We start from the raw sequence: 24663 nt of genomic DNA on the forward strand, positions 1-24663 counted from the left end.
TATCAACCATCATCACCACAATGGCGACAAAGGAAAAGAAAGAGAAGAAACCGAAAACTTCTAGGTCGGAATTAAAGGCCGAGAACCCCGAGAAGATAACCACAATTGAGAGGGTCGAATCGACAGAAGCTGTGGAGATGGCAGAGTCTGAAGCCGTGGTATCTTCTTCCAAGCGCAAGATCGAACTCGAAGAAATCGAAGTCGACGTAGACGCACCCGAGCCCCCGTCCAAGCGTGCAAAGCGTGCTCTGAAAAAGGGGAAGTCATTACCCTCTAAACAGGATAGCGATGATGAGAAAAAGGGCGATAAAGATGGCAAGGATAAGAAAGCCGCTCGGTCAGAGCACAGTGTCTGGATCGGCAACTTGCCATTTCATGTCACGGCTACAGATCTGCGCAAGTGGCTCATCGACAACTCCGGAGGCGTCATCACTGAAGAGATGATCACTCGGGTCAAGCTACCAACCAACAAGGAACCTGGCCGGGATAAGAGCGTCAAACCAGCAAACAAGGGATTTGCCTACGTCGATTTTACAGAAATCGGTCCTAAAGTCTCCGCTATCTCTCTGACCGAGAGTGACCTTGGTGGTCGAAAACTTCTCATTAAGGATGCGACATCGTTTGAAGGTCGACCCAAAAAGGAGCCTGAGTCCACAGAGGAGAACGCCAATGAGGGAAAGACCAGCAAGGAGCAAAAGCAAGATGTCAATGCCAGTCGCAAGATTTTCGTGGGCAACATGAGCTTCAAAACAACTGAGGACGACCTATACAGAAACTTTGAGAAGTGCGGCGAGATCGAATGGGCCAAGGTTGCGACCTTCGAGGATACTGGAAAGTGCAAGGGGTTTGGTTGGGTCAAGTTCCAGGACCCCAATGCTGCTGCATGGGCCGTCAAAGGTTTCGTCAAAATTAAAGAGGCAGTCGACACAGAGGACGATTTCAAGGACGATGAGGAGAAGGACAAGTCGCAGCAGAAGCAGTTCAAGACACGCAAGTGGTGGGTAAACCGAATGCTAGGTCGCGAGCTTAAGGTGGAGTTAGCCGAGGATGACCAAGTACGGTACAAGAAGCGGTTCGGCAAGGATCGTAAGGCACTTCCCGGTACGGACAGTAACCTACGAGGTCGACCTCCGCCGCGTAAGTATGATCAAAGGAATGGCGCAGTGCGGGAGAGTAATGATGTCCATGGGGAGGTTGCGAAGCCGCTCAAGGAAGCTGAGGATATATCTGTTGCGAGACTGACGGGCGCGGTTGTGAAGCATACGGGCACGAAGATGACCTTTGACTAAGTACAGCGATATACATTTCTTGTTCCGAGATACCCATTCATAGTTGCAATGGTTCCTTACATCCGATGTGAAAAGATGTATACATCCTGAGTGAGACTTATCCTTACGGGTGGGGACTCTTTCGACTTAGTCGTTCCGTTCCGTTATAGATCCGGAGGCTTGGTGCAATTTCCCCGCATTCATATTCCAGCGATCTCAGTCATTCAATGAGTGCCAAATACAAGAGATACAATATTCATTCGCCTCCTATCGCATTTCATTATGTACCAGTCTCAAATCACTTTCGTCATGGACACCATTTGTCCCTGGTATGATAACTTGTCGAAAAGAAAGACAATCATGGCTAATGCATCTCAGGACATACCTTGGAAAGAGGAGGTAACATCTCCCATCTTTATTCGGCTCACCTTGACTTTAATAACCATTTGAGGTTTCGACTACAGACTCGATGAGGCTCTGGCTCAGTTCCGCTCCTCGAATTCTTCATCCTCCATCTCCTTCAAGCTCCATTTCGCATCTTATCAGCCTAATGCCAACCGTCCTGAGACCATCCCGGACCGAGCTGCATATGCCCTACACAAGAAGCATAATGACAATCGAGAGGCTCAGAAAATCTTCGAAGAGCATATGCTCTCCCTTGCGCAACCACTGAAACTTCCCATAGCCTTTACGGGACCGACTGGTAACTCATTTCCTGGACATCGGGTCATCCAACAAGTTCAGGAGTCCCAGGGCGCTGAAGTAGCGAACAAGCTCGTGGACGCAGTGTTTAGGTTGTACTTTGCGGAAGGCAGGCATCCCGGTTCTGACGATATGTTGATCGAGGCATGTGTCGATGCTGGTATAGATGAGGGAATGGCAAAAAGCTTGGTGGAAGATAAGTCCAGAGGTGAAAGGGATACCAAAGAAAAGATCAGAAGTACAGGTATGGATATCGATGCCGTGCCGACTGTAGTCATTGAAGGGCGCAGGAGGGACTTGACGCTCACGGGCCTGAAAGAAGTCTCGGAGTATATCAAGGCCATGGAGACAATAAGGAAGGAAAGTTCATAGTTAAGCATGCTTATAATGAGAGGCAACAAAGGCATTTGTCATAATATAATATTCGTATTCAGGGGAAAGAAATACTGATAGTAAATACATCAAGAAACGAAGGACATGGTATCGTTATTACAAGAGTGTTCCCACTATTTCCAGGAGCTCGCCATCATTTCATTCATGTTTCTCGTACTGCGTTCAGCTCATGAGCGACTGAACATCAGGGGTACTAATACACTCCGACTCTCCAGTGCTCTTCGATCCTCCATGACCATGCTGGGGCCAAATGCCGTACCAATATCCCGGCCTGCCAGAAAGCGACATGCGTTGGCTTCGCCGACGCGAGGTTTCTTGGTATGGCAGAACTCGCGGCTCAGCTTGGACAGGACAGCGGCCTTGGCCTTTTGCAAGGCGCTCACTCTCGCGACAGCATCTTCAGCTAGAAGACGGTGCGCCTCTTCCTGCTCTATGTTGCGCTGAACGGGAGAAATGCCTTCATCCGGGTCTCGACAGGCATTCTTCCTTGCGGTTGGGTCATAAGTTGTGGGTTGTAGTAGCACAGGCTGGGGATCACTGATCAAGATGGGGGCGGTGATGTTGGGGACAGGAGTTGAGGGGCGGAGGATTGGTTCCTCCACAAAAGGTTGGAATCGAGGACGAGAAGTCTTGTGGCGGCGTGATAGGGAGTGTTGGGAGGACTTGGGTGAAGGAGATGGTGTTTCAGGGGCATCCTCAACACTGCTGCGATGCTTGCGTCTGCGGCGACGAGAGCGTTTCTTTCTAAGTTTTGTGCTGAATCCAGCATCTGATTCATATACAGGTACAGGAGACCCATCATTGGCCGTGATCTCTTCAGTAGGGTCATCAACGACTTCGTTTTCAATGTCACTGAAGGGGAAGCCACCGAGGTCCATGTCGAAGAGCTCACGACTAGCGGCAGTTACAGCAGCGCTTGGGCTAGGAAGATGTTCTGAGCTGGGGCTTGTGACAAGACTGTATTCCGATTGGGCAGCCATGCTGTTGCTTCGAGACCAGGAATCATCAGTGTCGATGGGCGCAAGGACATCGTCCCAGTTACCATTATCAGCAAGAACGACACTCTCGAAGTCGAATTCTTTGACTGTTGGGCGGTGTGAGTTGATCAAGTTGCTGAGCTGAGGGGCATTCATAACAGCGTTGCGAACTTGGAGGTATCGCAATTTTGGGAAGTAAATAGCCCCCTTGCCAGGAGTCTCAGGTAAGGGAGACATGGGAGATGTAACCTCGTGGAAAAGTTTCTTGGAGGCACGGGGCGGTGAGAAGAGGGGGTCAGAAGCTAGAGCAACTGGGCAAGGCCCTTTGCGGCCAAGCCATGTGAAGGCGAACTTCTCTAGGTTGGGGGCAAATGTGCGGACGTATTCGTCCAAGATCTTCAAATGGTCACGACCTGGAGATGTTCCATAAAAGTCCCAAGCATCTACAGAGATGGAGAGCTTGCTGATTTGGCGCCAGCGTCTTCCAGCTGATGGGACTGTTCCAAAGCCGTTGACGTGACGAAGGTAGTTGAAAGCCGCAGGGTGCAGTTGAGAAAGGGACAGCTTGTGAAGCTTCTCCAGAGGTGCGCGCTCAAGGGAGATACGCAAGCTGATGAGAGCATAGTCGACAATGTCACGGCGATACCGCTCTCTAGGATCCTGGCCAGGACATCTGATAGTAAGATGGCGCATGTTGATTAGACTGCGCATGGCGTTGATAAAGCTAGGGACATTGGTGGCGGCATGGAAGAGAGGAGGATATTGCTGCGTAAGGATGTCACCAAGCTCAGCGTTGGCGTACTTGGGCCGAGAGAGAACAGAACCCATGCTCGTGTGAGGAGTATACAGGAAGCATATCTCGTTACCAGAAACTGGATGAATGAGAGGAGGAAGGAAAGTGGCCTCAGAATGGGGGAAGTAGAAGGTAAGATGCTCAATATGATGACCGATACGAGCGAGGGCAGCCACTCGAGCTGACTTGGTAAATGTCGAGGCTGAGAAGGAGATGTGTAGGCGGGTGAAGATACGCTTAGTAAGGAGGTTGCAGCAAGCCGATGAGGATTGACGGATGTTGCAGAGATCATTGGCTGAGAGGTGAGGAAGAAGAGAGTCCTTAATGTGGTCACTTCTCAAGACGGCGAGAAATAATTGTTCTGTTGAGGAAGCCATTGTAATCGCATGTCGCGGAGGGCTTTAGCCCCGTAGATCCGTCGCTTATATTTGATAACTGCTGGTGCTGTCAAGTACCGGTGTAATCAATGTTGTTGATGATGCAAAACGGTGTGATATCAATATTGTAGTCCAAGACGAGGTTGGATTTTTGTTGTACGTCGAGATGAGGGTTATTCAAACAACAGTCAATAAAGAAAGGAGCAAGTAGGTAGATGAGGATAGTAGTCAATAATAATGGTCTGATAATTCAACAATTTATAGAATGATACCAGATTGATTTCTTAGTGAATCAAAAGGACAAAAGGATCGGGTCAGGCCATGAGCGCCGTGTCCGGGTGGTCGAGATATATCTGTCTCTGCCTCTGTCTGTCTCGCTGCGGCCCCCTAGATCAGCCTCGTTCTTTTTTGGCTTCAGAGGAAAAGAGAAAAATGGAAATTCCCCTTTCTCCAACTCCATTCTCTTGCTCTAGTGTCTCTGCCGGCTGCAGGTTCGTGCATTGGTCCTATCGCGAGATGGTCACCCTCTCCCAGCGACGACTGGCTGTCGGTGACTCAGAACTCGAATCACCCTGGTCGTGTCTAGATCGAGGTATCCATACTTGTTCGCGTTGGACTGGACGTTGTATGACTGACCGACAACGCGTTGCGATCGCTTCATGATTGGTTGGCTCACCGTGGTTTGTTCTGCCGCTATCCTTGTTGCTGCAGATCTGCCGCGAGGGCACGATGGGAATCCTACTTTGAGAGTACTTTGCTGGCCTCGAGATCAGCAACCACTGGCGAGACCAGCTGCAAACTCTTTCAATGCAGATGCTTCCTATTTTGAATCTTGCCACGTCCATCAGGTCCACTCCTACACCCTTCCACTCCTTCAATGTGTGATTAAATCTTGGGTTCAGGCCTCCCACATTTTGAACTCAAGTATCCTAGGAGTACATCCCATGCCTCGGGTGTTTATCGATAGCGCTTCTAGATTGTGGAGATGGTCCCTCTGCCACGCTTTGGAAACATGCATATATCTTTCAACCAATCAATCGCGTGTCCAAGAACGCGATAGTCGCGTTGTTTCAACCATGCCTGTCGCGCTCTGATTGGCTATTCTGACAACACTCAACTTCCATCCATCGCCATGTAAGTCATCGACGGCAGGTCAATATCTTGACTCTCAAGCAAAGCGGGACGGGACGTGGGAGTCAATTCTGCGCTGTTCTGCGGGTTCCTGGACTGCAAGATCTCAATATGGAAACTGTCAGAGTCTAACTTCGCTCGATCTAGCATTTGAGTGTGAATCGTGTGATTACAGGATATCAACCATTCATCGCCGAAACTCGCATGTCTGCCCTAAACTCATCCAAGGACGAATCATGCAGGATCCCTCGCGGGCGAGACTTAAATGCGCAACACACATAAAATGCATACACCACATCGTTCTGCTAGCATGACATCCATTCGTTGCCATACATCCCAGCCCATCACATCCTTGTTGGTACAACCTTGCTCTCAAAAAGATCCATTGAAAGCAAAGGTCGAGAAAGTCCCAACCCTAAAACATGCATCTCCATTAAGCTTCTTGGTCTCTCCCCACCCATTCCTCGGCCCAGCCCTGTATGAACCTTGAACGAGTCCTCGAGATGACTACATCTTAACGTGAGACTAGTGAACGATAATCCTGTCCCGTCCAGACTCGTGGCAATAGATCGCTGCCTCCACTCGGTGCACTGTGAGTGATTATGCTTCGCGAATGTGATGCTGCATTGTCGCGAGTTCTTATCACACAGACAATCGACGTTCTTTTCCTTGAGAGGACCTCATTCATTTGGGCGCTATCCCCGACTAACTATCTGAAGATACAGTTTCACTTTCGACGGTCTTCGGTAGTATAACCAGTTGGATGTTATCTCAGATATGAGAAGAAGTGATTTATTCAATCACGCGCAAAACCTCTTGTTAAAAACGACTTGTGGTGTCAACAAATTACAGCCAGTAGCGGGCCCTACCTGTGCATGACCCTTGTCCATATATGCATTGACAAGAAACGTGTGATTTTCGACTCGAGTTACTATTTGAGTTTATTGGCATGTCTAAGCCCTCTTTCGTTCCATATGTTTATTCATAGCTTGAAAACTATTGGTATTCGTGGCTCACAGTTATTTCAGTCTCGTCGTTTCCCGTTTTGTTTCAAAGAGAAACCGCCAATATGAGAACCAGGTGCTACTAATGAAGCACATGCTGGTGGGTATCATAATCGAAAAGCCCGTTCGCCAAGTCTGGACAGCTCGGCTTTTGTGCACCAACCAACTCGTAGGATGCCCTGCTCCGAAGGCATCACAACTCTCCATCATCTCTAGTTCGATTCCAACCAATGCATATGTGTTGGTGCTTCGTTCAGACCACAAGCAGTCATCTGCCCCTCCCTCTACCCCTGCCCCGTCCACGACCGCCACGACCTCCACGTCCACCTCCTCTAGGCTTGGACCCTTGTGGCCCGTTACTAGCATGCGACCTTCCGGGTCCCTGAGAGCCGTGGTGAGATGGCGGGGGGACATTCCTATAGTCTTGGGTAGGAGGCTTTCTAGGTAGCGATGAAAATTGCCCAGGCGGAGCACCGGGTGGAGGCGGGTGTCCAAAGGAACCTCGCATGGGCGGTAGTCCGGGAGGCGGTCCAGGAGGGAGAGGGGGTTGGACTGGCACGCCATTCTGTCTGTTGTTTCGTCCCGACCCTCCATTTTGCATGTTTGGCATCTGGATGTTACTGGCCATTCGAATTTGGCCTATCGCTGGCTTCTGAACGCGTTTGTGGCCTAGAAACTCCACTTCCGAGTCGTCGCTCTCTGAGTAGTGAATGTTGGTCGTTCGCGCAGCGTGACCGCGAATCTTAAGGTCGGGGGCTCTGGTGGTCCTGACATTTTGCTGCCCTACCGCCTCCCCTTCGATCGGCACTGAGCCACAATCCGGGTCAATATATTGATCGCGGTTCTTCACGGACCATGTAGGATTAGAGACGGCATTGTGGCGCGCATTGCAGTCCGAAGAAAAGTGCCTATCACTACCGCACACAGCGCACGATGCAGGAATAAACGCAACTTTTCTGACTGTAGATACATCCGGGTAGAACGATCGCCACACCTGTGTGCACTGCTCCTCAAGGTGATTCATTGAGCTGCAAAAGACACATGCAAGGCCTTCTTCCTTGGTCAAAGCCAGCTTCTCAGTGCATTGCCCTGCTTGGTGGCCAAGTTGGCGGCATTTGTTGCATCGTTCCTTTCCAGGGCAACAGATTCTTGAGTGTTCCAAACTCCCACATGATGAGCAGATAAGGGATGGGCAGCTAGGTGCCAGATGTGTATTCAGCCCACAGAGAAGACACATCCGGGCAGGATCCATGGCCGACGGGAAGTATCTGCGCTGTTGTTCTAATGCATTATCACCGGTGGGAACATTCCGGTGAGTGTTAATCGGTGGTAAGCTCTGAGGATCTGAAACTTTGGATGTTGAGTTGCCATTTGCAGGTATCTTCATGCCTGATGCGTACTCTTCTCTGCCATCTTCCCCAGTCCTCTCATTCTTGTTTAAGGTTGGCTCGTACTCAGCTTCGCTTTCGGAGCCATCCTCGTCCCTTTCGTCAATTTCTCCCTCGCTCACGCTAGAAGCGCGTGAGGTTTTACTTTTCTTGACAGGTTCCTGTCGGGATTGCCTTGTCACCCAGCTGTCGAGAGTTGGCTGATTAGGCCCACAGCCACCCAAAGAATGGAGATTTCCAATAAGAGCTTGAAGTTCGCCAGTGCTTTCAAGCTCCTTTGCAACTTGCTTTGCGTTCTTTCTCTTCTTGGGCTTCAAGCCAGCGTGGTGGTCAATATAGTAGCCATAAGCAGAGTAAGTTAATGATGAGGTAATGGCATCACATGTTCCCGGATTTTGGGCATGGAATGCCTTGACCCAGTCCTTAAACCTTTTAAGCCAGGAGCCGCCTTTCTTATCCATGAGGTTGGGTATTTTGAAGCTGGCACTACCTTGCCTGTAGTCAGGGATTTCGCCAGAATCTTCGGGTGCAGAGTCACCTGATGTGATTGACCGCACTGAGGACTTGCCAACGGCTGTCGACTCCTCTGTAGGCTTCAGTCCTTTTACAGATTGCTCCTCGATTCTGGGGGCTTTGGCCGCACGAGCATGACTCCTCAAGCGCTTGGGCTCAGGAGTTGAATCATCCTCGAGAGGCCTCTTCTTGGCAGCTGCCGCTGCTTCGTCTCCACTGGACAAGTAAATGACCTCACCTGGGTCAAATTCTTCATCTGCCATGCCGATGCGCAACAAAGTTCAGCGCGACACTTATGCGGTACCGGCAGTCTTTGTCGAAGCTGAGAGGCGTTCCAGCTTGAACGTAGTATCGGGTCTGAATCTGTGTGTTTCGGACCTTGGCGCATCCGACTTAACGTGAAACTCAACCTCAAGCAAATTTCTCAGGGCCACTTGGCTTGCTCGAAATTGTTCGTGACTATCCTGCTCAAACTTAATCAACACTGCTCGCCGATGAGCATGGGGAGCACGCATAGGTAAATCCGTATTTAAAAAAAAAAACCTAGCCATAAGGTGGCGCGATGATCGATCATACGCAGCCTCCCATTTGGCTTGATGAAAGCTAGGGGCTTTCAACGAATGCAACTATGAACAAACGTACCTCGGCGCGTCACGAGTGAGAAATCACTTCCGAAAGGGGTTTGCCAGCAATAAAAAATCCAATGTGCACGGCTTCTGCAACTTGTGATAGTATCGTTCGTGACTGACACTTCAAGCGTCGCAAAGGCAAGGTGCAAAGAGGCTATTTGACAGTGTCAGGGAGATGTGAAATGAAAGCTGTGATGATATCGATAGGCCTACTATGTTAAGTTAGATCCTAGTTGGGAGAAAATTCCGCAGCCAGCCTATGGGAGATACAGGCCCACAGGCGAAAGATGCCTCACTCTCAAGTTCCGTGGCTATTTTTAAACTCCGAGGATTATCCAAACCTCCAGGGTAACCACTCGGACATAACTAACCTTGGGTTATTAGTTGAATTACATAGTACCATGAACGCCTGGATGTTCTGAGAGACGTTCGATAACAGCCGATTTCCAAAGATGCACACACACCGATCGAGAGATCGTGGGTCTTTGTCAGCTGTCTTACCCTCTGCTTCGTGGTCATACTTGTAGTTTCTTATGGCGCCGAGGACCATCAGTCGGTCAGAGTACATCCCATGCCAGCGTCACGTTTTCTGCAACATTGAAATATCATTCCACAAGCCAGCCCCGGATAATCAATAGTGATTCTTCTTCATCTCGGGTAAGACATGTGCTATATATTGCACTGCAATCTCGCTGGTGAATCTGATACCCATGGGCCTTTGCCAGATCTCGCTTATACTGCATCGTTTTACAGTTCACGAGAGAAAAAAGGGATTTTACTGGCAAACCTCGCAAATGATGTAACTGTAATACTAAATCACTAAGAAACAGCACTCTTGATACCAGTTATTAATGTCCTATTGCTTTTCTTTTTCTTCTTCTTTTTTTTCTTTTTCTTTCTTAAAGCACCTACAGTGCTCTGGACGAAATGTCATCACACGTCGTATTGACATGCAGATCCCCTGAAGAAAACCCGCGGGTTCCTAGGCCCGAACGTTTTATTGGAGGTCCTGAATAAAAAAAGCCCCGGACTAACCATGCTCCAGTGAACTACTGCTGCAAGCTCACCTACTACGACCACTAATTTCAGCATCGGCTCCACTGTTCCGCCTAACCCGACCAACCCCTCGGGGGGCAAGAAAACAGCGAACCTTACTGTAGGGTGTCAAAATAAACTTAGCAAGATTCATCCTAAACTTACGCTACATTACCCTAAGTCTTTTTGTCATCTAAGATCGAGGTCCTGTGTTTTCTTTCCTCCCCTAGTTACCCTGCGAAGTAGCCCCGTCCCTCGTTCTGGTTGCATTGCGTGTCCCTTTCTCTTGCTGGCTGATAGGCTGTTGCTCCTTTCTATCTCATGAGAGTGGCTCCTCCTACCTTGTCCACCATCATACGGGGGACATTGAATATTCCGGTTCGGCGGCCCCTCTCATCTCGTCCAGTCCTTCCATATCCATTCCCTTGATCCAATAATTCTACTGTCTGCTATTGTCAACTGTTCTCTTCTGCGCGTTACATCTTCTTACTTGGCTCTATTATCGTGTTTGGCCGACTACGTCCGTTCTCGTTATCTCCAGCATCAATCATACACAGCTGCTCTCTTTTGCCCTTGTATTGGCCTCCCATCTGCCTCCGAACGCCTTCGCCGTGACATCATTAGGGGGAGCATCTACAGTTACTCATTTCTGAACTCAAACCGATCAATCTTTTATCGACGACGCAAACTCTGGGTGTTTGCACCCGTACTGTTCTTCGCCGATTCCCCCCTCCCACTCGACTTACGCTTTCTGCAAATTGACCCGTCAATACCGCCAAGCTGTCTTCCCCAATCTTACTCCAGCGCACCGTCTCCTACGACGCGGCGAACAAGCCTCCGCGCCGAGGCAGCATCTATCTCAACATGCCCGAACGAAACGCAACGGGAGGAGCTGGAGCCCGAAGGAGGAGATCTAGCAGTATCCTCCAAGTTTACCATGAGCCTCCCGAGACTCTCGAGCAGATCAGCGACCAAGCTTCCCTGCCTAACCTCAACGCCAACTGGACAAATGCTAAAGGTATGCCTAGCCCATTTTGCCGCCCATCTGTATCTTCACTTGCACAATAATCCCGAGAGCCATGCTAACGTGTAGTGCCCCTTAGGTGCCTGGACCATTCATTTCGTCCTGATCGTGTGCGCCAAAATCATATTTGACGCCATCCCTGGTGTTTCGCAGGAGACTTCATGGACGCTTGTCAACATGTCATACATGTTTGGCTCCTACATCATGTTCCACCATGTTCGTGGCGTTCCCTTCGATTTCAACAGTGGCGCTTTTGACAATCTCAACATGTGGGAGCAAATTGACAATGGCGCGCAGTACACGCCCACCAAGAAGTTTCTTCTTGGTGTTCCGATTGCACTGTTTCTCGTCAGCACCCATTATACACATTACGACTTGACATACTTTACTATTAACTTATTGGCTGTCCTGGGAGTCGTCATCCCCAAGCTACCCTTCGTATGTTGCTATGCCACCCCCTCTATTTGTTTGCAACTCTGCGTCTATGACATGTGCTCTTCGTTTTGTTTACACAACATACTTTCTCGTTGGCGTCATAGGCTAACACAAGCACAGAGCCACCGAATGCGATTTGGGTTGTTCTCAGGTCTACCAGAGGAATAGGAGACCGAATAGGGAGCAGAAACAGAAGCAGAATAACTACCGTGGGACCGATTTGCTGTATTAGTTTCAGGGGCATTAGGGTAAGATTATCTTTGGCGAGAAAGAGAATTGGGGGATTGCAAAAATCAAGAAGAGGTCGAGATTGTGCAAGTTGATAGCGAGCAGTATTTACAACGCGGCTGGTGGGCGGAGTGTTCGGTCGTTCAGCGGTAGCTTCAAAACAGCAATTGGATTTGGAATCGGCATATTTCTCAACATTTTGCCATCCCTTGTTCCACTCGATGTCCGCTCCTCGTCTATTACCCTTCGATTGATCCGCCTCTCACACTGGCAGGATGTCGATCGGCTCCTCCGTGTTGACTGGGAATGCTCACAAATAAGAAATCATTGGACTGTTTTCAAGCTAAACGAGTGCTTACCGCCTCATGGAGTCTTGATCGTACGAGGAGACAAGCCCAGAGATGATTCCACGGCGACATGGCGTTCCGTCACCCAGGCAATTGGCTTCTCCTGTCGTATTCCGGAGTCATATTTGCAGTCAAGTAAAAAAGCCCAAGTTCCCCTCTTTGGACAGTCCATTGACAGCATACCAAGTATAAATCAAGGACCTGATCCCGGCTGCTTCCATCTTCCTTGGAGTTCTCCAGCTTCCCTAGTTATTAAAGCATACTCCAAGGAAAGTTCATCGCGCTCCTTTGCGTTTACTTTTTGTTTCGAAACATTGCATTATATCAACATCAAGCATGAGATACAACGCTTTGGCCTTCATGGCCCTCGTCAACGGCCTCGCTCAGGCCAACCGTTTCGACTGGCAGAGCGAGTCCAAGGCTGATGTTGCCAAGCATGAGCACAAGAACGCTGCCGATCCTGTCTTTAAGGTGGAGGTGAACAAGGGTCAACTTGAGGCTGGAAAATTAAAGAAGGAGGGAGAGAAAGCCGAGCAACAGGCCAAGAAGCTGGAGGAGAAGCTGCAGAAGAAAGAGGATGAGCTTGAGCTCAAGGCTGCACAGGCTGGAGGGAACCGCCATCACCACCACAGCCACTCCTCATACTCCCCTGATCCTACCTACGATCCTGCCACAAAAACTACTGGATATCATCACCATCACTCAGGCCACCTCCAAAAGGGCCCCTACACGCTTGATGGAGAGAAATACGACTATATCCATAAACCAAAGGTCCACTTCCACACCTCTTACACAACCCACGCACCTACTCTCAGTCCTGGATGTGTCGGTGACAAGTGTTCTCGTAAGCCTTGTAAGGAATGCCATGGCAACTGGGCACAGCCTGGCTGCTGGCACTGCAAAGCCCTTGGAGCCACTGGCGAGGAGGTTGCTGAACAGGTGGCGAAGACCACCAAGCATGCTCCCAAAGAAACCAAGGCCAAAGAGGAGGAGGAGGAGAAAAAGGAGAAGGATCCTCACGCAAAGACATACACGCATGGAGACAAGACTGTCATTGTTCCTAAGGAGACCAAGGCCCCTGAAGCTACTCGGCCTGAAGCTCCCCAGATTGAACAACCTCATAAAGAGGGACCTAAGGTCATCGTCATCGAGGACCCCAAGAAGAAGCCTGAGGAGAAGAAGTCTGAAGAGGAGAAAGAAACGTATCACGATGAGAAGCCCAAGCATGAGCACCCCAAGGAGGAGCCCAAGAAGGAGGACATCTGTGACAAGGTCCATCACCATGGCCAGCCTAGCATCTGTGACAAGATCGAGCATCAGCACCACAAGGTTGACGAGCCTAAGAAGGAGAACATTTGTTCGAAGCCCAAGGGTTGCCATCCCCATCAGGCTCCCGTTCCCGCTCCCGCCCCCGCTCCCGCTCCTGCTCCCGCTCCTGCTCCTGCTCCTCACAACGAAGTGAAGCCTGCCCCTGCCCCTGCTCCCGTCCCTCACCATGAAGTGAAGCCTGCTCCTGCTCCCGTCCCGGCTCCTCATCACCCCGAGCAGAAGCCTGAGATTCCACCTGTCCCTATCCCTGCTCCAGCTCCCCAACAGCCTGAGCAGAAGCCCGGAGAGGTTCAACCGGCTCCGGCTCCGGCTCCGGTCCCAGCCCCTGCTCAGCCCGAAGGAGCCAAGCCTGAAGAGGGCAAGTACGGCAATGCTCCCTCAGTTCCTGTAACAGTGCCTAAGTCCGGAGCCACCTACAACCGCGTCTCTGTTGGCGTCGCCGTCTTTGCAGGTGTTGCCAGCATGATGCTTCTATGAGCTTCAAATCTAGTCTTGTATGAAAGTGCGCTGAACGAAGCACCACTGCAAGGGATACGTTGGAAGCGGTAAGATGGTTTTAAAAAAAATTGGTGTTATGTCCGCAAGATCTTTGGAACAAGGCCTTTGAGATTATCTTTGGATTCATAGATAACTAGTAGCTTTCAATTGATCGTCCCCTCCTTTTGTTTCACTTCTCTCACATAATGAAGAGAACCACACCCATTGAATGCCCGTTTACCAGCGGGAATTTGGTCGGAGTAAGGATCGGATCGAGAGGCATACCGCCGACCTGATGCTTTGTCATTCCAAGCTGACGTCAATGCCCTTACCTAACAGTGCGGGGCAGGATCTCTTGGAAACCTTGGAGATGGCGACTTATACTACTAGTCTAAGGTAGTTGTGGCATATTCCCCTTAAGGAAAAGCACGATTTTGACCATCTCATCGATAGTAGGAATTATATAATCTGACATATAATCTTTATTGGGGACATGGCATTCAAATATCATGAACTACCTAGATAATATAAAAGCTGCTAAACCGCCGAGTCATGCTCCTGTTACCTTGGCCTCTTTCCTGGTTGGCTGTAGTTTGATGTCTCGTTGGACTCTGTACATCTGGCAGAACCCCCCTCCTTCGTGGCAGTTTTATCTCCGAGCTACAGTACCGAAGACAAAGGTATAAAACCACGCCTTCAGGCTTCATTTATTTCCTCTGATATACAAGACCTTCGGAAACCATTCTACTTTCAATTAAGCCGAGATGAAAGACAACAGCATTCCTCTTTATGCATCGCCCCAGCTGGGCCAAAAAGTCACTGACTACGCAGAGCAACACTCGACCCCGTTACCCAAGTACATAAGTGACTACCATGCGAATATCTCTGCCAACAGGGAGGATTCTTACTATATGAGCTCTGTTTTTCAGTCTCAGTATAATATCTTTCTTGCAAAATCTATTCGTGCTACAAGGGGTAGGTCAAGATACCTTAACATGGAACTAGATTCCCTGAGGCTTTTGTCATCAGCAAGGAGAGCAATGCTGATCACCGTCCAATAGTTCTAGAAATCGGTGTCTATGTTGGCTTCTCTGCCCTCGTATGGGCTGACGCTGTGGGACCGAGTGGACTTGTGACTGGCTTGGAGTTCGAGCCTGAGTACGCTGAATTATCCAAGAAGGCTTTCGCAGCAAATGGAGTCGATAATGTTGAGATCATCGTCGGCCCTGCTTCTGAGTCGTGAGATATTCATATTTGTATCATCTTACACCCCAAATTACTGATGCTCGAATAGTTTACCCAAACTCAACCCCACGGAGCCCTATGATCTTGTTTTCATTGATGCAGACAAGACTGGTTATCCGGGATACTTGAAGCAACTTCTCGAGTTGTCGGAGCCTGGTAGCTCGAGCAGAATCCTTCGGCCAGGCGCTCTCATCGTCTCGGATAATGTGCTGCGCCGAGGGTTGGTTGCAGACGACAAAGCGCTGGGTGACGACGAGCTCAAAGGCGATCGATTGAAGAACGTTTCAGCTGTGAGACAGTTCAATGATTTGGCGCTGCAAAGCCCACGACTTGAGACATTTCTTCTGCCGTTGTGGGATGGCGTCAACGTTTCCCGACTTCTTGATTAGTGGTAGCACTGTCTCGACTGGAGAACGATCAGGATGGCATATGGTTATATATATTAGGGCTAAATGAATATGAAGACAAAAAAATATGTATAAAAAATCGTTCGTGACACATCCTAGGCTGATATCATCTCCGTTGATATTCACACTTCATGAACTCGTATTTGGAAAATCATGTCAGGGCATTGTTATATCCATATGTCGTTATTACGCCCCCTTCCCATGACTGGCGGCAAGTGATTGACTATGAAAACACTACCGAAACGTAAAGTTATTAATTAGTAGCGGGTGGGAGAAGAGTTGTAGGCTGCCATCTTCTTGTTCTCGCGGTTGCGACGACGGCGGCCGGAACAGCAGGTAACGAAGACGGCGATAGTGCCGATGAGACAGAGAATAGCTGCGGCAAGGACGAGCCAGATACCAACAGACCAGCGAGCACTGGCGGAGGTGTCTCGGTTGATACGTCGTCTGACAATGGAGAATCCAGCGAAGTCACAAGCCAGGGCAATGATAGTAACAAAGAAGGCCAGGAGTGAAACAAGCGTGGACATGAGGGAGCCAAAGATGCCGGCGCCGAGAGCCAGAAGGAAGGCAATGAAGCAAAGTCCAGCACCAATAGGATGCAGGACCATGACATATGTCAAGGCCTTTGCAGTGTCCGAGCCAGCATTGGAGAAGTTGGTGCCGGCTACAGCATTGGAAGGGTCGTAGCCAATGCGAGCGCTTGTGCAACTATCGCTGCGGTATATTAGAAGATGAAATCAGACACGGTGTGTTCAAGTGATATGAACTTACCTTCCACTGCTTCTTGTGACACAATACCCAAAAGTTCCAAAATTCACACCATTTCCTCCCCCAGAGTTGCCGTTCAAGTTGACCTTGAGGAGGGCTATGTCATTGACAACAGGAGCTGTAATGCTCACTACAATGAGCATGACTGTTGCTGCCAAGAGGAAAAAGGCACCGATATGGTGGATGAATCGTCCCAGACCCATTTTGATGGTTATGGTGGGTTGGAAGTAGTGGTAGTCTTGGGCGTCTGCTACTCAAAAATTGCAGGAAAGTATGCAGTTATTAAGAGGAAACAAAACCGCTTGCCAATTGGAAGTGATATGAGACAATACGAAAATGAATGTCAAGAAACCGAGAGAAGCAGGCCTAGATATATAGTCACTCAGCCGTATGAGGGTTCCCGTGTCATGGATTCATGTAGCCAATGCCAGGAACCAACATTGTGCAGTGTCGTTACGTGAGACGTCATCACTAAGCCCTGTTCCAGGTCTCGTGTGTGCCGAAATCCGTCATGATCAAAGCCAAGACAGGCTATATTGTGGTATAGCATCCTCGTCGCAAGAAGCCGTCTCTACTACGTAGTGACGTAGAGTTAGTGGCTTTGGCCGAATCGTGGCTCATCTACCGGGGTGTGGGCCGCCCCGAATTTCTTGATTCGGGTGTCTCTTTGTGTCAATTTAGATGATTTAGATCAATCTTGGCCCTCTGACCCTGCATTTCAGACAAGACTAACCCACTTGGGTCAGATCATACCAAGATCCTTGCTTGGAAGCTCTGCTTGTTTCTTTTCCCAATCAGCGTCACACTTATCTTATTAGTGTGAACTGTAATGTGGTTCAGCAAAGCAGGTGGTGACTACCAGGCATCAATACGACGAGGAGAAATCGATTGTTAGACTACTCGGTGAACCCCGTTCTGTGTTTAGCTGCCTCTGCATGCACTGATTGTGTACTTATAGCTGTGTCTGGGTGCATGTGTAATCTTTTCTCCCAGTCGTGCGCTGCATATTGCGATAACTAGTCAAGATCTGCGCTATGCAGAGAAAGAAGCGAATCGTCAACATGGCTGAGTTAATAAGGTGGAGAATCGTAGAAATGTGTTGCGCAAGTGCCGCCTAAGCCTTGGGTAATGAAGCCGAGATTCAAATGTCTTGGTCTTCAGAAGTGATACACGTCTCTTGCTCATCCACCTTTGAGTTTGGTTCCCGGCGGCGCTGCGTACGTTTTCGACGCTCCCATTCTCCCACTGCCTGCGATATTGGCGCTCTAGGCGGTGTTTTTATCTTCGTTGGAACCCAATTGCGGGTTTGTACTCTGTCAATCTTTCTGGAATCCATTGTTGGTTCGCGTCCGAAATCAACGGCCCATTGGCTCAAGCCCCTGGCTGCGATACTATTAGGGAGCGACTGTTGCAGAGTTTTTGAAGCAAGAGTCTTATTTTCTGTGACAAAGTCTGGCCAGACACTCGCGAGAAGCGAGCTTGAGCTACCCTTATGATTGTATGCGGGAGACTCAGTTATTTCGATGAAAAATTTGGTGTCGTTGGAAGACTGCGAAGGCTGCTTTTCAAAACGTGGTTTTAGCCCGTCTACTTTCACAACGGACCTTGGCTCCTTGCAGGATGAAGGAACAGTAATGTTGACTGGGCTTGAGGAGACGGCTCTGGTGGCAGCTTCACTCTCTTTCATCAGTGATATGAACGCAGAACCTTGACCCTACAGTCAGAATAGTCAGCGAAAACAGCTAGTGTCCGCACAGTTCGAAATCAGACATGCCGGCATGAGTTTGAAGAACTCTACTTGTCCATATTGTTCAAGCGCTCCCAGAACAGAGCGCCTCTCAGCAAAATTTACTGGCGCGGGCGAGACGTAGAGACGTATAGAGCGCTTCCCGATTTCTATATTCTTGAGATGACTCGTAGCTATACGCTCAGCCTTCGCAGCTAATTGGGCTGCTCTGTAGGTTTCCGAGGCAGACATGTTGATGTGGTCCTCAGAGTTGGTGAAGTGAAGAATTCAATGTCAAGGAAATGATCCACTGGGTTGGGCTACCTACATTTCATATTCAATTGTAGCTCGACTTTTCCTCCACTATCGGCTCGGCTTCGGTGGGGCCGGACTCCAACTCAGGTACGGCCAGAGCTCTTCACCTATTGGATCCATCTTTGTTGCTTTCAACCTGGAGCTCCAAACATTTCGAACCGAACCAGAGCGACCTGTTATTAATCCCCAGATTCCTTGCCACGTCTTGAAGTCATTGCTGAGAGTGTGACTTTCCTGTTGACACGCCGCATTTCACATCCCCCTCACATAAGAGATACAACTCTATTCGCGCCCTCACGAGAGGGCGTCATCACTTTCGCGATGGCGACACCAACAGCGGCAAAGCATGCTTCGCAGCAGGGCCGGACCCCCTCGCAACTCGCCGCCGCGACTCCTCCTGTCTCAACTCCCTTCTCCAATCCCGCCCATGTTGTCTTTTCGCCCAGGGGGGCACGATCATCCCCTCAACAATTCAAGAAGTCGCCTGCCGCATCAACCTTGATGGCGCACGCCTCCAGCGCTCCTCTCAACTTCGACAGCCCTTCCACAGCTGCCGCAATGGGCGCCCTTGGAATTCCTAGTGGGCTCGATATGGGTCTCGATAATGTCGGTGTTGGTGGACTGGGCTCTTTGGGTGCTCTGGCGAGTGAGGATGATAAGTTGAAGCGGCTGGAAACGATCATAGCCACCTTGGATGTAATCGTATTGTTCCCTATGTGATCGGCCGTGTTGCTAATTCAGTGCAGCAGAAGAAGGGACTTGTGGGCGAAGCAGGATTGGAGCGCCTGGCGCAGCGAATAGGACTTGACTGCCTTTCGGAGGATCATACAGCACCCGACGGCCGAAAGCAAAGAACTCTTGTGATAGCGGGCTCAGCCATTCAGCTGGAAATCACCTTGCACAATAATATTGTCGAGAATATATCCCTGGCCTTCCCGGAATCTGCTCGTTCAGTTACCGACCATGTCACCAGAGCAAGCGAAATTCTCTTGAGGGACTTGCAACTTCTCCCCAACCAGAGCCCACTGACAAAAACTCTTGACAAGTTTGCGGCCAATCTTGAGCGACTAGCCGTCCTTGATAAGCTTAGCATCATTCCTGGTCTCGACTGTCATGAGGCATTGGCTGGTATTTATGTGAGCTTAGAAAGGCTTCACAAATGGGATGTTGGTCGGCTTCGTGATGAACCCGGAATGGGTGGCAAGTCGGACAGTGAACTGTCTACCATGGCGATGTGCACGCGACATGGCTACCCCGTTATGCATTCAAAAGACCGAGTGGGCCTCGCACTCCAGTACTGGAAGGCCCTTCGCCTCGTACAGCCAACCAACACCAAGTTGGCTTCATTCGCGTCTTCCCATGAACCGGTCTGGTCTCTTCTTATTGGGTGTGCTTCAACAGGAGGCATGGGACACATGCCTGTTCGAGTCTCCGAGGACTGGATCTCTAAGGGTGTTGTGAAGGCAGAGCCCTCGATGGACCCTAAGCGTCCCAATCTAGACTGGCAGGAACCTGATAACGTCGTGCTTCCGCACTCAGAAGAAAACAAGGATGCTAGCATGGAGATGCTCCAGCCGGATCTCTCAACCGCCAGGGTGCCACAGGTCATGTTCGTCGCCACATTTGACCCTCCTGTCATCCTGCCCCAGAACGACTGGCTCCGGCTGCACTCATACGCTAATGTTAACGCAAACCCATTGTTTGGGTACTCACCAACTTTTGACAGTCTTTTCTTCCCTATCCCCCCTGGAAGTGCTCAGGACCCTAGCGAGCTCCGGGCAATCTCTCGCAGCCGTGATGTCCGCATTTACAACAAAGATCAGGAAGCTATCGTTAAGCCTCATCAGAACACATTGTATATCTATAAGCAAATATATTCACAAGTGGTGACTGAAATTCCATTCTCTCATCCTCAGCAACTCATCGAAATGCTCCCCCTGCTTCGACAGTATGCTTTTGTCGCAACTTTGCTAGAGAACAGCTTTGGATCACAGACGAACGAAGTTGAGAGATTACCCAAACAAGGAAACAACGCATCGCCGGTGCCGAAATCCAATCTGACTACCAGAGACGAGCTGGCTGAGTTTATGAACTCAGCTTCTGTGACTGACGATCATGTCTCTGCTGCACCGGAGGTCAAGCTTGACGTTACCCTGTGGGTACATCCGATTCCACACCTTCAAGTTGTCTTCCCATTCCGAGATTCCACTGCCAATATTACCTTAAAGGTACTCGAGGACGGAATTGTGGAAGTCGTCGAGGAGAATGTCATTCCTCGTGGCGATGATAATAGAATGAAGGGCAAAGAGCTCACGCGGGCAGATTTGGGAAAGCTGCTAGAATATATGGAAGATCTTTGCAAATGGGCAGAATGGATTCGGACAAGACTTGCATGAGTCGTTGAGACTTGATATAGTGGTTGGACAGGAACTAGGAGTTGAACAATACCCTCTACGTGCCATACAAAGTGGATAGGCGGAGAAAACTGAACGACTTATGCTACCATGATATGACCATACCTACCTTTCCTCATGACACGACAAAAAGCCCGACTTAAATGTTGATAAACATAATAGATCTCAAAGCACAGGCTTAGATTTAGTCATCAGCGATGTAGCCCCTCAGTCCTGCCATTGCATCACGTTGCGACTTCCCTTCCTCCTTAATCTTCTTCACGCGAATTACGCTATCGTCCAGAGTGCGTATGGCACAACTTCCATCGCCTTGATCCCAAACCAGAGTCTCCAGGACAACCCCAGTGTCTTCAAGGAGGCGGACTTTTGCTCCATGGTTCCCGATATCCTTTGAGGATATGGTCTCGACATCTTGGAAAATCAAACGCCTTTTATCACCCTTCTTGTTGACAGCATGAGTCCATACAGACCCAAGAACTCGTATCCTTCGCACAATGTCGTCCCCTGTCCACTGAGTCCATTTTATACGTCCATCAGCCTTTGTGAGCTTGGGCGCGTGTACGAGCTGCTCGTCGCTCAGCTCTTCTGCTCTCCATCCTGTATTCTGGCGAAGCGGCACATAGACTCCATCTCGCAGACCTTGAATTAACATTTGCGCTCCAATTGGTGCTAGGAGGCTCGTCAGTTCTTGGACGGTACAGCCTGGAGGTATCGATATTCCAGGACGAGAGGTTTGAGACAGGATAGTTCCATGATCGAAGATTCTGTAGTCTAGTGTTTGCAATGAGATTCCCGTGTAGTCATATCCTTGGAGAATCGCATGGTGGATCGGAGCAGGCCCACGAAGACTACTTTTGTTTAGGTATCTGGCGGAAGCATGCGTCACGAGACTTACTCAGGTAGCAGAGAAGGATGCACGTTGAGTCCACCGTATTTGGCCGAAGTTAAGATCCTGGGCGGGACGAATAGTCCGAAGGATACTGCTATCACAAGATTTGTTCCTTCAGGGAGCTACTGTTTTTAGCCACAGAGTTCCCAGGAAGTGCTCAGCAGGAAGCACGCAAACTTACATCCCATCCTGTGAAGGTTTTGCGCTGGTGAATATTCAATCTCAAGTTTTCTGCAAGTAACTTACAAGGTACTAAATCGATATATAAGTTCAACATCGTGGTTTTCTCATAGATTTGGCATACCTTCTCTCAGTGTTTTGAAACCTCTTCCCATGCGTCGTGGTGGCAAAACCATAACATCCAACGACTCTACAAGGTTCTTGTTGTGACGATGCTCTTCGTGGAGAGCTTTCAGAGATGCGCAACTGAACTCATCGGATCCGCAGAAGAGAATGCGCAGCGGGTCTGGGGACTTTCGAGTCACACTTTGCGAGAAGAGCCTTCGCCATTGAGGAAATCGCACATCGAGCAATGATCTAGATTTGAAACCGGTAAATAGAATCATGCTCTCAGTTTAGTATTAGTATTGAGCCACTTGGATCTGTTAGTAATTGGCCGGCGATCAATGCAGGTTGGTAGCCTGAAGTGACAATAAAACAATCGCGTTTGTTGCATCTCCGCTTATTTGCATTGGCATTTTCGTGAAGGAAGACCTAACTATCTCGCTCGCTTGAACCGAGCAGAGCCTGAGAACGGTTCAGAGGGAACTTGACACCATCCAACAACCTTGCCATAAAACCTGGCAATTGTATCAAATTATTTTTGTGTTTGATCTGTTCTTCATTCGTTCAGTTTGCCAAAATAGACTGTTATGGCGCAAAGCCAACACCCATATAAAGGTGTTTGCTGTAAACGGGCACTTTTGGAAGCGAGCAAAGAACTGATGAACTATTATATATTTGAGAACTAAATAGGTAGCAGGCAGGAGCAGGAAGAACCTGGGACTGTTAGGTAATTGTGAACTGCGAACGAAAACCCAAAACTGTCCCAAAGTGATGCACGTGGTTCATAGGCTAGATATTGAGTCTTATTGCTATCTTCACCCGCATGTAAACATATTTATCTGGCTAGCAATTCATTATACAAGTATAGAGTTGACAGTACAACTGCATTGTTATGAAGAATGATACTTGTCGAAGCGATGTTTAGGTAGCCCCTGGCGATGGCAAAGAATAGTCAAGTCTTATATCCAGCAACTGGGTTCAGACAGTGGATAGCATGGTTTATTTTGATTTGTTTAAAAGAGATCATCCACGGCCTTGTCAGCATCTTTTTGGATCAATTCGACCATGCCCTAGAGTAGACTGTTAGGTTCTGATGAGTATGGTTAAGCGGATCCACAAACCTTGGGCATGATAGGCTTGCCGTCTTCACCTTGTACATATCGAAAGGGCATCTCAGTGCTCTCGTGTTCGTTGAATTTGAGCTCAGGGAAGTCCAGATAGGGCACCTGATCAAGTGGCACTGGTGTTTATCATAAGCTTCCGAGCTACAGGGGCCCAATAGGCGGATAACGAACCCTTGTCTTGAACAACAATACGAGTAACCCGGACGGCCGTATCTGTTGTCATCTGCTTGGGGCCGAGTCTGCGACCTTCAAAGCCCTTCTTTCGAAGCTCTGAAGTACGGTCTAAGATCTCTGGTCAAAATGCATCAAAAGACAATATGTTGTGAGAGCCACAAACCTCGGGGAGGATCGTCGCCTGTCACACAAACATGAAACGTTAGTAACAGTACGCCTGCCGTTCATCATGCTTTTTACGTACCGAGAATGCCTCCAAACAAGAAGGCATCAAAGTTCTCACCATCCTCAGGAGAGAGATCCTTGGCGGCTGAGGGATCTAGCAGGCAAACTCGCGACTTGTGGGCGGCGTAGAGTTCCTCAACACCACGCTGCTCGGCAGTGAAGGCGGGGTTGCTGGCCAGGTCTGTTGGAACCTGGAACGCAGAAGGCAAACTGGAGAGGATGAAAGAACCATGAGTCGCTTGTGTCTCGCGTGCAATGGCCAGATATTCGAGTTCGGACCAAGGGCCTAGCTCTGGGTCGAGATGCTCAACAATAAAAGTCTTCCCAGAGGCTGCCATTTCTTCTTTGTTCTCTGGCGAGGGGGCAATTCTGAGCAAAGGTCAGTGGCGCGTACACTAGGCAAATAATGGTGGTAAATACTAAAAGCTTAGGCTATTGATTGATGTTTTCTGATATTGATTGACGTTCAGAGTTGCACCTTGAATATGAGACTTTACAAAAGTGAATGTGGTGGAGAATCTGATTGGTTTAGTTGGAGAGGGTTTTGAAACTCCCTACCTAAGGGACCTTATCCATCTGTCTACTAGCTTGAAAGTTAGTTCATAGGTAGGTAGCCTGAAGCAATAGTGATCATCTGTATTCTGTAGATGCACCAAGATTTTTAATCCATTCCTCTCGCCTTTCCAATATTGAATATCGCTACTTCTTATTGATTTCGAACTTGACCATAAATGTGGAAGAATGCCGGGAAATAAAAACAACAGAGTAAGCCAGTGGTGATCGATCATTGGAGGGCATGCAGTTGATTTACTGATAATGCATACCGTTTTACTGACGTTAGTACTGTGTCACTTTATTGGTGCTGTTATGTCCGACGTCCACGAAGCTATTTCTTATTGACTACCAGTAGGAGCAAAGTTGACAGCGCCACGATATTAAAAAGACAAACATGAACGCGCCGGCCAACACGAACCGGCATAAAGAGATTGAAGGCTATGTATTATGGATTGCGTTGGAGTAAAACAAAATAAAAAGAAG

At 49.1% G+C, this 24663-nt stretch overlaps 12 protein-coding genes; 6 read left to right on the top strand and 6 right to left on the bottom strand.

The window, feature by feature from the left end:
* Nucleotides 1–20: 20 nt before the first annotated feature.
* On the top strand, nt 21–1289 carry FFUJ_07295 (splicing factor NSR1-like protein; the record flags this gene model as incomplete). Its single annotated transcript, XM_023577531.1, has 1 exon — nt 21–1289. The coding sequence occupies one exon, from the start codon at nt 21–23 to the stop codon at nt 1287–1289; it is 1269 nt and encodes a 422-aa protein (XP_023430588.1).
* A 261-nt stretch (nt 1290–1550) lies between these two features.
* Nucleotides 1551–2342, top strand: FFUJ_07296 (uncharacterized protein; the record flags this gene model as incomplete). XM_023577532.1 has 3 exons in its annotated part: nt 1551–1597; nt 1647–1667; nt 1733–2342. The coding sequence occupies 3 exons, from the start codon at nt 1551–1553 to the stop codon at nt 2340–2342; spliced, it is 678 nt and encodes a 225-aa protein (XP_023430589.1).
* Nucleotides 2343–2530: 188 nt separating this feature from the next.
* Nucleotides 2531–4510, bottom strand: FFUJ_07297 (uncharacterized protein; the record flags this gene model as incomplete). Its single annotated transcript, XM_023577533.1, has 1 exon — nt 2531–4510. One exon carries the CDS (start codon nt 4508–4510, stop codon nt 2531–2533), a length of 1980 nt encoding a protein of 659 aa, XP_023430590.1.
* A 2403-nt stretch (nt 4511–6913) lies between these two features.
* Nucleotides 6914–8809, bottom strand: FFUJ_07298 (uncharacterized protein; the record flags this gene model as incomplete). Its single annotated transcript, XM_023577534.1, has 1 exon — nt 6914–8809. One exon carries the CDS (start codon nt 8807–8809, stop codon nt 6914–6916), a length of 1896 nt encoding a protein of 631 aa, XP_023430591.1.
* A 2265-nt stretch (nt 8810–11074) lies between these two features.
* On the top strand, nt 11075–11837 carry FFUJ_07299 (probable protein ORM1; the record flags this gene model as incomplete). XM_023577535.1 has 3 exons in its annotated part: nt 11075–11228; nt 11314–11672; nt 11790–11837. 3 exons carry the CDS (start codon nt 11075–11077, stop codon nt 11835–11837), a joined length of 561 nt encoding a protein of 186 aa, XP_023430592.1.
* A 743-nt stretch (nt 11838–12580) lies between these two features.
* Nucleotides 12581–14050, top strand: FFUJ_07300 (related to cyclin-dependent kinase inhibitor 1c; the record flags this gene model as incomplete). The annotated part of the gene is made up of 1 exon (XM_023577536.1): nt 12581–14050. One exon carries the CDS (start codon nt 12581–12583, stop codon nt 14048–14050), a length of 1470 nt encoding a protein of 489 aa, XP_023430593.1.
* Nucleotides 14051–14814: 764 nt separating this feature from the next.
* FFUJ_07301 (related to caffeoyl-coa o-methyltransferase) lies at nt 14815–15684 on the top strand (the record flags this gene model as incomplete). XM_023577537.1 has 3 exons in its annotated part: nt 14815–15025; nt 15112–15289; nt 15345–15684. 3 exons carry the CDS (start codon nt 14815–14817, stop codon nt 15682–15684), a joined length of 729 nt encoding a protein of 242 aa, XP_023430594.1.
* A 275-nt stretch (nt 15685–15959) lies between these two features.
* FFUJ_07302 (related to palI protein) lies at nt 15960–16676 on the bottom strand (the record flags this gene model as incomplete). XM_023577538.1 has 2 exons in its annotated part: nt 15960–16419; nt 16477–16676. The coding sequence occupies 2 exons, from the start codon at nt 16674–16676 to the stop codon at nt 15960–15962; spliced, it is 660 nt and encodes a 219-aa protein (XP_023430595.1).
* A 938-nt stretch (nt 16677–17614) lies between these two features.
* Nucleotides 17615–18451, bottom strand: FFUJ_07303 (uncharacterized protein; the record flags this gene model as incomplete). XM_023577540.1 has 2 exons in its annotated part: nt 17615–18187; nt 18272–18451. The coding sequence occupies 2 exons, from the start codon at nt 18449–18451 to the stop codon at nt 17615–17617; spliced, it is 753 nt and encodes a 250-aa protein (XP_023430596.1).
* A 384-nt stretch (nt 18452–18835) lies between these two features.
* Nucleotides 18836–20910, top strand: FFUJ_07304 (uncharacterized protein; the record flags this gene model as incomplete). XM_023577541.1 has 2 exons in its annotated part: nt 18836–19210; nt 19261–20910. 2 exons carry the CDS (start codon nt 18836–18838, stop codon nt 20908–20910), a joined length of 2025 nt encoding a protein of 674 aa, XP_023430597.1.
* A 202-nt stretch (nt 20911–21112) lies between these two features.
* FFUJ_07305 (related to methionyl-tRNA formyltransferase precursor, mitochondrial) lies at nt 21113–22383 on the bottom strand (the record flags this gene model as incomplete). XM_023577542.1 has 4 exons in its annotated part: nt 21113–21776; nt 21824–21939; nt 21999–22069; nt 22122–22383. 4 exons carry the CDS (start codon nt 22381–22383, stop codon nt 21113–21115), a joined length of 1113 nt encoding a protein of 370 aa, XP_023430598.1.
* A 732-nt stretch (nt 22384–23115) lies between these two features.
* On the bottom strand, nt 23116–23963 carry FFUJ_07306 (uncharacterized protein; the record flags this gene model as incomplete). XM_023577543.1 has 5 exons in its annotated part: nt 23116–23172; nt 23224–23342; nt 23398–23508; nt 23564–23581; nt 23645–23963. 5 exons carry the CDS (start codon nt 23961–23963, stop codon nt 23116–23118), a joined length of 624 nt encoding a protein of 207 aa, XP_023430599.1.
* Between the last annotated feature and the right edge of the window lie 700 nt (nt 23964–24663).

This window comes from Fusarium fujikuroi, chromosome FFUJ_chr05 (genome assembly GCF_900079805.1).
Source record: "Fusarium fujikuroi IMI 58289 draft genome, chromosome FFUJ_chr05".
In the NCBI taxonomy this organism is placed as follows: domain Eukaryota; kingdom Fungi; phylum Ascomycota; class Sordariomycetes; order Hypocreales; family Nectriaceae; genus Fusarium; species Fusarium fujikuroi.